Raw genomic sequence first — 11037 nt, 5'->3', positions numbered from 1 at the left:
CAGAATATACACACAACCTTTAATACCCTTCAATGTAATGTTTTAAATCACCACAAATAAATATGTGCAAAAGGGACCCAAATATTTTAGAATTCATGCTTGGACTTGAGTCCTCACACAAACACACTCACAATATCTTACAGGTAGGATAGTTTATTGCACTTCCCATTTGTCATTAAAAATGCAAAAGATAGCATGACAAGTATGAAATATATTTAAAAAAAATAATATATTGACTTTTAAAAATGTCAAAGTCATTAAGCAGAGCTAATAAATTATGAAAGGTTACCCAACAACACTGCACCACATGCCTGCATACGCCTAAAAGTATGATTTAAACATAATACTTGATCACCATTAGGTATCTGGAATATCCACTAAGCATTGCTTTAAAGTAAATGCAATTTGTCTAAAAGAACCATTACTTCTAGCTGGATAAATACATTGTAAAGCTGCAAATGGCACTTCTTCCCCAGTCAGAGAAACGTTGGCGATTTGATGCAACTTGCCTCATGCAGTTTTTTTTCCCATGTGCTCACTGCGGACTTATTCAACATCAGCTATATAGGATTAAAAAAAAAATAATCTGAATTATTACTGTGGCGATGTTTAAAGCTCTTTGTAACATGTCAGGTCTTGAGTTGACCGAGTGACATTTTGTATTATTAGATATCCACAAGGTAACATTAAACAAAAGGTACAGAGGCATTAAACAAAGTGCTGACACTGATACTTCACGGGAAGAAATGTGTATTAAACACAAATGAGAGGTATCAGTCACATTTGGAAAAGACATACAGTGTGAAGTATGTGCTGAGGTATATGAACATCTCAGTCACTCTGTGTGTATATGACAGTCAATCCATATATTTGTCTAAATTGAGTATTATTAGGGTTTTAAAGAGTTGTAGAGGGTCAGTAACAGCAAATCACTTCAGAGGCAAGAGAAGGTGCATTCTGTGTTATATTATGAAAGGTCAAAGGTGAGTGTTGCGGGTTCACACAGAGAAAGATAGAGGCCTCTAGTGGCCAAAAGGCTGCTTAAGCATGGGCAGCGCCATTGAGGCTTCTGCCATTTTAAAGTACTCTTTCGTGTGGGGATTCCCTATGGGTTGTAAGCCTCAATGGCGCTGCCAATGCTGTCACAGATGCTAGAATGGCACAGATATAAAGATTCCTCTATCACTATGCCTTCACACAGGCTCCATGAAGAGCTCCTCCATTTCCGATCCTCCCTCCAGCTCTCGGAAGGCAGCGTGAGAGCCAATCACAAACATCGTCGCCCCTGAGTGAGATGAGAGACAGTCAATCAAATGGAAGAGATAGGAGATGCTGGGGGGAAAGGAGAGTAAAAGCCTAGGTCATACATTTTGGGCTCCATTTTGAGAAACCAAACACAATGGTTAATCTTAGCACTATATCGCTATCATTTGACAATTTTCATGGCGGGAATTAAAGGACGCAAATCCTATTGGTGTCGTAAAAAGTCATATCTATGCCTCAATTGTCTCAAGGCTCAAAAATCCTTCTTTAACCTATCTACACTGATTGAAGTGGATTTAACAAATGAGGTATCATAGCCTTCACCTGGATTCCCCTGATCAGTCTAAGTCATGGAAAGAGCAGCTGTTCTTAATGTTTTGTATACTCAGTGTATACGCACAACTTTGGATATCACCCCCATCTCAAAGTCGAATGGTTTTGACCGTTTTGGAAGTTATTACTCTCCTTTTCTCCGCAGTGTGCCTCACAAAAGTGATTCCTCGTTATGAAATGATCAACTTTACCCGATATATGTAAAAAATGACCATATACACTGAATGTTTAAAACACAACTACCAAAACTATTGCTGATGGTCACCGTGAACAATCAAAGTAAAATCTATTGTAAACTCCGTTCAGCAGGTAAAGACAGATGAGAGTTGTGTCTCCGGTAGCTTACTTCTATTCCGGTAAAACACAACTTTCAACAGCGCAACTTTCAACAATCTAGCAAATTACAGAGGTTGTCACTCAACTGATATAAAGCCTAATATCGTGCAAGCCATTTTAGCATTTGAATACTGAAGATGCCCGCAGATGAGCAAGATCAGGGACAGGCCGCCTACCTCGCGTTGGTCAGCAAACAAAGCTGGGCACAGTGCGCAGTTTGACTAGGCTACTGATAATTCTTGGGGTTGTTGGCACGCAAAATTACTTGTAAATCAATGACTGTCAACCACAGGAGGTTGGTGGCACCTTAATTGGGGAGGACGGGTTCATGGTAACGGCTGGAGTGGAATGGTATCAAATACATCAAACACATGGTGTCCATGTGTTTCATAACATTCCATTTGCTCCATTCCAGCCATTATCATGAGCCGTCCTCCCCTCAGCAGCCTCCACTGCCGTCAAAACAGTTACATGCTTAGTCCGACAATGAAGGAGAGGATGTGTCATTTGTCACAAAATATGAGGTACCTTCGGAAGGTAAAAAGTATGTAATATGAGCAAAACATGTTAGTGACTGCAATTCGTAAAGTGAATAGATTTTTTGACTGATGTAAGCTACATTTGGATCGGTTTGGGCTTCCATGCAAATCCGTGAATGTTCCATCCCTAATAATTTGTCTCCTTCAAAGAAAAATTCATTTGAAATACATTCCATAATGCATATCTAGAACTAAGTCTACAGTTAACCCAGGTTTGATGTGTACAGTAAAGAGTGAGACGGGGTTATAACTTACCCAGGACCCAAAACACTGCAGCTCCTGCACCAGCCAACCAGAACACAGGGAAAGAGACCGCCCCAGCCAGACCCAATTGGTGAGGTCCGGTCACCTCTTTTCCTGTGGGCAACATAAAAATCACTCCGATTTCAAATACTAGTCACCCTACACCCAAATGATGGATTGATTTCAGTGCCAACAGAAATTATATTTAAATTCCGTAAATGTTGAATTTGCATTAGGATACTGAATTTGAATTTGATTTTTCAATTTGTAATTTGTTTATTTTAAACTGAATTGAATAAACATTGCATTCTGTTTTAAAATTGTTTCAATTTAATTGAATATTGAAATTCAATATTTAAATATTAAGTTTCAATATGGTAGATATTGCATTCATTGTCTGTATATGTCTGTGGTAAACAGAAGCCATTGTGGCATGTTGAATTTATTTCCTTCCTATGAACTTGGCACTAGCTTTTGAACTGTTTTGGCTATAAGCTATTATGATCCTATTCCTAAAAGCTTAGACTCTGGAACATGGACCTATGGGGGGAAAAAAGTTAAACAGCAGGTTGAAACTGAGTGTAAAAGATTGTCGTTGTGGATGTTGTTTCAAAGACGAACACAACAAAATGGACAGCGCTTTCTAAAGTGATGATTAATTCAAAACACCCATATGCATATTAGAGCTTATGCATAGGCTTATGAGCTCAAACCCATAAAAAAAAGAGAAAAACACTGATTTCAAATTATGATTGAGTCTTATACAATACATAGCCTACCGCATATTACACATGGCTGAAAAACATCAAACAAAACTGATTTAAGATGTCTTTGGAACATACAGTTGAAGTCAGAAGTTTACATATACTTAGGTTGGAGTCATTAAAACTCGTTTTACAACCACTACACAAACTTCTTGTTAACAAACTATAGTTTTGGCAAGTCGGTTAGGACATCTACTTTGTGCATGACACAAGTCATTTTTAAAACAATTGTTTACAAACAGATTATTTCACTTCTAACTCACTGTATCACAATTCCAGTGGGTCAGAAGATTACATACACTAAGTTGATTGTGCCTTTAAACAGCTCGGAAAATTCCAGAAAACAATGTCATGGCTTTAGAAGCTTCTGAAGGGCTAATAGACATAATCTGAGTCAATTGGAGGTGTACATGTGGATGTATTTCAAGGCTTATCTTCAAACTCAGTGCCTCTTTGCTTGAAATCAAGGGAAAATCAAAAAAAAAAATCAGCCAAGACCTCAGAAAAAAACCTCCACAAGTCTGGTTCATCCTTGGGAGCAATTTCCAAATGCCTGTAGGTACCACGTTCATCTGTACAAACAATAGTACGCAAATATAAGCACCATAGGACCACGCAGCCGTCATACCGCTCAGGAAGGAGACGCGTTCTGTCTCCTAGAGATGAACGTACTTCCGTGTGAAGAAGTGCAAATCAATCCCAGAACAACAGCAAAGGACCTTGTGAAGATGCTGGAGGAAACAGGTAAAAAAATAAAAAAAATAAGTATCTATATCCACAGTAAAACGAGTCCTATATCGACATAACCTGAAAGTCCGCTCAGCAAGGAAGAAGCCACTGCTCCAAAACTGCCATAAAAAAGCCAGACTACGGTTTGCAACTGCACATGGGGAACAAAGATCATACTTTTTGGAGAAATGTCCTCTGGTCTGATGAAACAAAGGAGGCTTGCAAGCCGAAGAACACCATCCCAACCGTGAAGCATGGGGGTGGCAGCATCATGTTGTGGGGGTGCTTTGCTGCAGGAGGGACTGGTGCATTTCACAAAATAGATGGCATCATGAGAAGGAAAATTATCTGGACATATTGAAGCAACATCAGTCAGGAAGTTAAAGCTTGGTCGCAAAAGGGTCATCCAAAATGGACAATGACCCCAAGCATACTTCCAAAGTTGTGGCAAAATGGCTTAAGGACAACAAAGTCAAGGTATTGGAGTGGCCATCATAAAACCCTGACCTCAATCCTATAGAAGGTTTCTGGGCAGAACTGAAAAAGCATGTGTGAGCAAGGAGGCCTACAAACCTGACTCAGTTACACCAGCTCTGTCAGGAGGAATGGGCCAAAATTCAGCCAACTTATTGTGGGAAGCTTGTGGAAGGCTACCCGAAACATTTGACCCAAGTTAAACAATTTAAAGGCAATGCTACCAAATACTAATTGAGTGTATGTAAACTTCTGACCCATTGAATGTGATGAAAGAAATAAAATCTGAAATAAATCACTCTACTATTATTCTGACATTTCACATTCTTAAAATAAAGTGGTGACACTAACTGACCTAAGACAGGGAATTTTTACTAGGATTAAATGTCAGGAAATGTGAAAAACGGAGTTTAAATGTATTTGGCTAAGGTGTATGTAAACTTCCGACTTCAACTGTAATTGGTCTAGCCTTGAGTGTGGACTGTAATAGTATGCATACTGGATGGACTGGTTACCTTATGCTACGCTCCAAAAGTTCTATACATGAGTCTGGGAGAGAACGTTCAGCCCTAGGCGATGATGTTGGTTCATTGACTGTGCAGGGCGGCATACAGGTAGACTGCAATTATAGTGAATTTGTATGGGATTTTGAATAGCCTAGTAATAGGGATTTATTTTATATTTTCCGAAATAATTGGGTCGCACATTACCTTTAGCTACAGAATATCTCACCACCATGCGTTTCCGTCTCTTCCACTCTCTCTCCTTTATTTTTTGAGCGTGCAGAGGAGCTGTCAACAGTTTAGTGAAATATATGTTTCATTGCGAAAACATGTTATTATCGATGTTCCCAAACAGATTCCACTTGGTTTCCCAAATTAAGCACTGGGTAGCTGCAGTAACAAGGTTGGAGAGCCCATGACATACAGAGTTCGGGAGGAATATCATCTGTCGCGCAACGAGAGCATGCTTCTCAAACAGTGGTTGATGCATAAAATGATTTCTTATATTTATTTCTCAGCACTTCATATTAAGCACAGCTCCGCTATAAAAACTGAAGTAGACTACCAGGGATCATTGAAAAACGGACCGGCGGGAAAGCGCGCAGCCTCCAGTCGCTATTCGAGTGCATACAGATTACATGTTTTTCTCCCCTACCCCTGCCCATTTGATAATGTGCCATTCTAAATCTAAATGTTAAATATTAGTAAAGACAAGATTAAATTGAGAATAGTCTGATGGGTGAAAATATGATTACTTGATGAGAGAACAGCTGTGCAGCCTGAGGCAAGGAAGCTTTCTTTGCCACTTTCTCAAAACATCAATAGCCTATCATGCAGCCCATATGGGTTTTGATTTCTAAGACATTCCAAGGTTTGTATCGGTCACAACTAAAGTTGCCAAATAGGTCCTATACGCTAGGTTTAGAGTTTTTGTTTTTCAAAGGTTCACTTTTATGCTCAAGATAGCCACTTCTTACGCGCACTCGCTCCAGAATGGGAAAAATACCCTGTCTATTTTATTCAGCTAAGTTCAACTATATTCTTCTTTCTATGGCATGGAGCATGGCCAGATGACATACAGTAGGCTTACTCATATTATTTTCTTCTTCAGAAGAAGAAACGTGTTATAATGTTTCTTAAGACCTGACTGAAATAATGGATTTATTGTGATGGTGTATATTAAAGTTGATTTATTTGACTTTAAAATGTAGATATTCCAAAGGTGCACCTCAGCGGCTTATATGCATGGAGGCCTGGAGATGCTAAACGTGTTTCTGTTCATTAACGGTCAATTACATTGAGACCGGCAGTCTTTTGCATGACAACCGGCTGACAATACATTACATTTATTTTTTACTGAAAAGGAATTATCATATATTTTACCTAATAGTGGCACTCTAACATGCGCAAATTGAATGTTATGATGGACATGGCTTTGTATAACCAAAACATACACAGCTCAACAAACTAATGTGCGGGTCCTGTGTGACTCAAATGAACAAAACGAGTGGAGAGTTGTCTGAGAGTTGCATTGTGTGGCACACAGGAGACCTGGGTTAGAACCCCATCAGTCAAACAAGCACGTCTTCAGGTCTCAGACAAGGTTGCGCATCACATGCATGGATCACCAAACCACCTCTGTTGCACTCTCATCAAATAGGCTGCACAGATCTATCTGCTTCCGTTTGCCACTGAAAGTGTTGTTGTCTGCAGTAGACCTGGTTTCGAACCCAGTTACAATGCATTCAGAAAGTATTCAGACCCCTTGACTTTTTCCACATTTTGTTACGTTATAGCCTTATTCTGAAAAAAAAATGTATGTTCCTGATCAATCTACACACAATACCCCAACATGACAAAGCAAAAACAGTTTTCATAAAAAATAAAAACTGAAATAAGTATTCAGACCCTTTACTCAGTACTTTGTTGAAGCACATTTGGCAGTGATTACAGTCTCGAGTCTTCTTGCTACAAGCTTGGAGCTTCTCCCATTCTTATCTGCAGATACATTCTCTCCAGAGATGTTCGATCGGGTTCAAGTCCGGGCCCTGGCTGGGTCACTCAAGGACATTCAGAGACTTGTCTCGAGGCCATTCCTGCGTTGTCTTGGCTGTGCTTAAGGTCGTTGAACTCTGGAGCTCTGTCATAGTGACCATTGGGTTCTTGGTCACCTCCCTGGTCAAGGCCCTTCTCCCCCGATAGCTCAGTTTGGCTGGGCTGCCAGCTCTAGGAAGAGTCTTGGTGGTTCCAAACTTCTTCCATTTAAGAATGATAGAGGCCACTGTGTTCTTGGGGACCTTCAATGCTGCAGAAGTTTTGTGGTACCCTTCCCCAGATCTGTGCCTTCGACCTCATGGCTTGTTTTTTTCCTCTGACATGCACTATCAACTGTGGGACCTTATATAGACAGGTGTGTGCCTTTCCAAATCATGTCCAATCAATTGAATTCACCACAGGTGGACTCCAATCAATTTTAAAAACATCAAGGATTATAAATGGAAACTGGATGCACCTGAGGTCAATTTAGTCTCATAGCAAAGGGTCTGAATACTTATGTAAATAAGGTCTCTGGTTTATTTTTTATAAATTAGCAAAAATTTCTAAAAACCTGTTTTCGCTTTGTCATTATGGGGTATTATGTGTAGATTGAGGGAAAAAAAATACATTTCAACCATTTTAGAATAAGGCTGTAACAAAATGTGGAAAAGGTCGAGGGGTCTGAATACTTTCCAAATACACTGTATATTGGTGCTGTGATCTCTCAGTATGAGGTCAAAGTGGGGTTAAATGTAACCTGGGGGGTTCGATGAACCAGGCTCTTTTGATGAGTAAACTTGAAGACATGATAGCTTCCTAAACTCACCCCTATGGGCTTTAGCTAAGCGGGCAAACAGTTGTGTAACATGCAGGAGGCCTGGTTCAAACCCAGTCAGTCACAACAGCAAGATTAAATAGGGAGTGGAAAAGCTTTCCTTGGAAGGGCTTTAACCAGGCTATTCAACAGGGCTATTCAACTATATTCTTATGGGGGTCAAATTTTTGTGACATTCCCTTCTAACGTGTCCTGCGCGCGGCATCATAGAGGGGAACAGAAGGCACGTCCATGTTTCAGAAAGCCTAACCTTTCAAGAAAGGGGTCATAATAGGTTACAGCTAAAACGGTTCAGATGATAGAGCCAATTTCATAGGAAGAAAATAAATTCAACATGCCACATTGGCTTCAGAAACCGCCAGAAGCTTCTGTTACCACAGAGAGCGTTTGATTCTTTCCTCTACCTTTCCTGGCTGGCAAAGTACCAGGATGTTGATCTCTGGTTTTGAAAACTGAATCTGAATGCATCTGAGAAGTTGAATATATGAAACTTTGATCAACTTGATAGTTTGTAAACTAGATACATAGACAATGAATGCAATATCTGCCACATTGAAATTGAATATATAAATATTGAATTTGAAGGTTCAATTAAATAAAACAATGCAATATTCATTCAATTCAGTGTCAAATCATGAAATACAAGAATTAAAGTATTACATTTGTGCATTACATATTCCAAAATATTACATTCAAACTCAATATCCTAATATAAATGCAAAATTATGGAATTCAAATACGATCTCTGTTGGCACTGAAATTGCTCCATATCAATCATCTCACAGATCATGACTGCTTTACTCACCAAAGACGACCAGTTTAGACTCCAGGGACTTGAGGTGGATGATGTAGAAGGCACCAACAAACACTGCCAAAGCAATCAGCAGCATGGGAGAGCTGATACTGAGGTAAAGAGGGGGAGATTGGAAGAGGGAAAGAGTTATTCTTTGATAATCACAGATTCTAAATAAACTCAATCCAGCATAGATCTCGGCCTATTCGAACCACTCAGATTTTGAATTTGAAAATAAAATAGGCTGCTGGCAGCAGTCTGTCTAGATGCAATTACTGTGTTTTTATATTCACTGAATACCACAGTGTCTTTAAACTCCTGTCCCACAGCTCTTACATGCAGTAGAGGATGAGGCCGAGGAAGATGAAGGTGTAGTTGCTGTTGTAGGTGTCAAAGTTGCGCACCACCCTCTGGCACAGTTCACCAAAGTTGCGGGGCTTGGTGAACTTCCTATGATCCACGAAGCCAGCCCAGGGACGGATTGTCGCGCGGCGACGATCAAACCACTCCTTGGCCACACTGGCCGAGAGGCCTTTGGGCAGCCACAGCCTGTGAGGCAAGGCAGAAAGCCAGGTTGGTAAACTAAACAGGAGGTATGGGGAGATGGAATCATTTTGTAGCATCAATTCAAGAGACTGATGGTGGACAGAATGAACAACAACACATCATAGCCAGGCATAATACAAGGAAAGGACAAACTGACCCATCTAGTTCCTTTAGTGGTAGGCTAGATTAAGAAAAATATGAGACAAATTCAGATCAGAATTATCCTACAGACACAATAATAGCCACAGAAGAATGACTACAGATGAAGACAGTAAATAAAATGTATTTGGACCGGAACCCGTCACCAACCATGATCCCAGAGGGATACATAGTGCTACAACTCATCAAGTTGATTCAGGTGTGTAAGTGCTGGGCTGGAACAAAAGCCTGCACACCCTGTAGCTCTCCAGGACCAGGTTTACAGACCGCTGGCACTAGAGCAGGACTCTCCAAACCTGTTCCTGGAGAGCCGTCCTGTAGGTTCACTCCAACCCTAATCCCGGCTCACCTGATTCTAATATGTAGCTGGTTGACAAGCTGAAACAGGTTAGTTACAACTGGGGTTTGAGCAAAAACATGCAGGGGGGTAGCTCTCCAGGAACAGGATTGGCAAGCCATGTACTAGACAGATTAACTAACAGATATAGAGACAGAGCTTGAAAAACAATAGCACACACTTTCCCACGACACCTCCGGATCCAGCAGCGTCGGCTGGCTCAGCACTGAAGAGATCCCCTGCCTTGGAGTCCATGTCTACAAGGCAGTTCTCACCCTTTGGGACACCAGATTTCATTAGAGTAACTGATGCTGATGTAGGAAAGATGTAGGCTAAAATACAACATTGCAGTGACAGAAAATAGACATAAAAGGTTAATGGTACTGTTTCACAAGTGATAACAAATCCTCTCACACAATGCAAAACTACGCTTTCAATTGTTGTCACCAATGAATAATGCACAGTGAAAAACCTAGAGACTGTAGGGAGAGTCTGGGGTTATGGAATGGAAAATGTTTGTCATCATTGATGGGCTTGCCACAGACAGTTCAATTGCTTCATCGTTAAGCTAGCTAACGTTAGTTAGAATATAAATAACTGAATCACAGAAACGAGCTAACACACACACGTTGTTCACTGTCATTACTCGAAACCTTGAATATCTCCCTTTTTTACATTTTTTTAATACTAAATAACGATTCCTGTCGAAGAAGCCTTAACAGCCACATGCCCATTCCTTCATGTCAATTATTGTTACGTTTAGCCACTATTCTATCATTGCATATGAAAACGAATAGCTTTTGCTACATATAAAATAGTTACATAAATCATATTTTTGAAGGCATACTCACAGTAGTTGAAAATGTTTACTGCTGTGCTCAGAAATACAAAAAACACAAAAATGTACTTCTGCTGTGCTGTTGGTCAGCGGATGTGCCGTGGAACGAAATTGAACGCTGGGTCTAACTTCCGGTAAAAACAAAGTTCATGAATTTCAAATTAAAAGTCAAAAATAGGATAGACTACTTTTAAATGTGAACTTGATCAAGACCATGTCTTTTTATTCATTTATTACTGGAAAAAATATTATCCATTTAACTGGAGTAGCTATTTATGAATTAAGAGTTATCAATGAACATTATGTAA

General features: G+C 40.0%; 1 protein-coding gene across 6 annotated transcripts; it reads right to left on the bottom strand.

Annotated features, from left to right (window-relative positions):
* Positions 1 to 137: 137 nt before the first annotated feature.
* Positions 138 to 10866, bottom strand: LOC106605101 (prenylated Rab acceptor protein 1). 6 transcript variants are annotated; one of them, XM_014200409.1, is made up of 7 exons: positions 10743 to 10866; positions 10073 to 10167; positions 9553 to 9576; positions 9186 to 9398; positions 8862 to 8959; positions 2727 to 2828; positions 138 to 1285 (listed from the first exon to the last, which is right to left on the bottom strand). In XM_014200409.1, the coding sequence occupies exons 2-7, from the start codon at positions 10144 to 10146 to the stop codon at positions 1194 to 1196; spliced, it is 603 nt and encodes a 200-aa protein (XP_014055884.1). In that variant the 5' UTR covers positions 10147 to 10167; positions 10743 to 10866; the 3' UTR covers positions 138 to 1193. The 6 variants fall into 6 exon arrangements, with proteins under 6 accessions (XP_014055884.1, XP_014055881.1, XP_014055883.1 ...); XM_014200406.2 differs by having other exon boundaries at positions 10073 to 10223; positions 10743 to 10843; XM_014200408.1 differs by lacking the exon at positions 9553 to 9576 and having other exon boundaries at positions 9186 to 9431.
* Positions 10867 to 11037: the final 171 nt, after the last annotated feature.

Source organism: Salmo salar, chromosome ssa05, assembly GCF_905237065.1.
Source record: "Salmo salar chromosome ssa05, Ssal_v3.1, whole genome shotgun sequence".
NCBI classification, from domain to species: Eukaryota; Metazoa; Chordata; class Actinopteri; order Salmoniformes; family Salmonidae; genus Salmo; species Salmo salar.
The sequence above is the reverse complement of the archived record's forward strand: the minus strand, read 5'-3'. Positions and strand labels throughout refer to the sequence as shown.

What these genes read in the sequence shown, in the direction of transcription:
- LOC106605101 (XM_014200405.2), bottom strand. Translation starts at nt 10,188, where the DNA reads ATGAAATCTGGTGTCCCAAAGGGTGAGAACTGCCTTGTAGACATGGAC. An exon ending in TCCGGAGGTGTCGTGGGAAA is followed by an intron (nt 9,432 to 10,072) that starts GTGTGTGCTATT and finishes CCTCCTGTTTAG; the next exon opens with TTTACCAACCTGGCTTTCTG. An exon ending in GGCCTCATCCTCTACTGCAT is followed by an intron (nt 8,960 to 9,185) that starts GTAAGAGCTGTG and finishes TCTTTACCTCAG; the next exon opens with TATCAGCTCTCCCATGCTGC.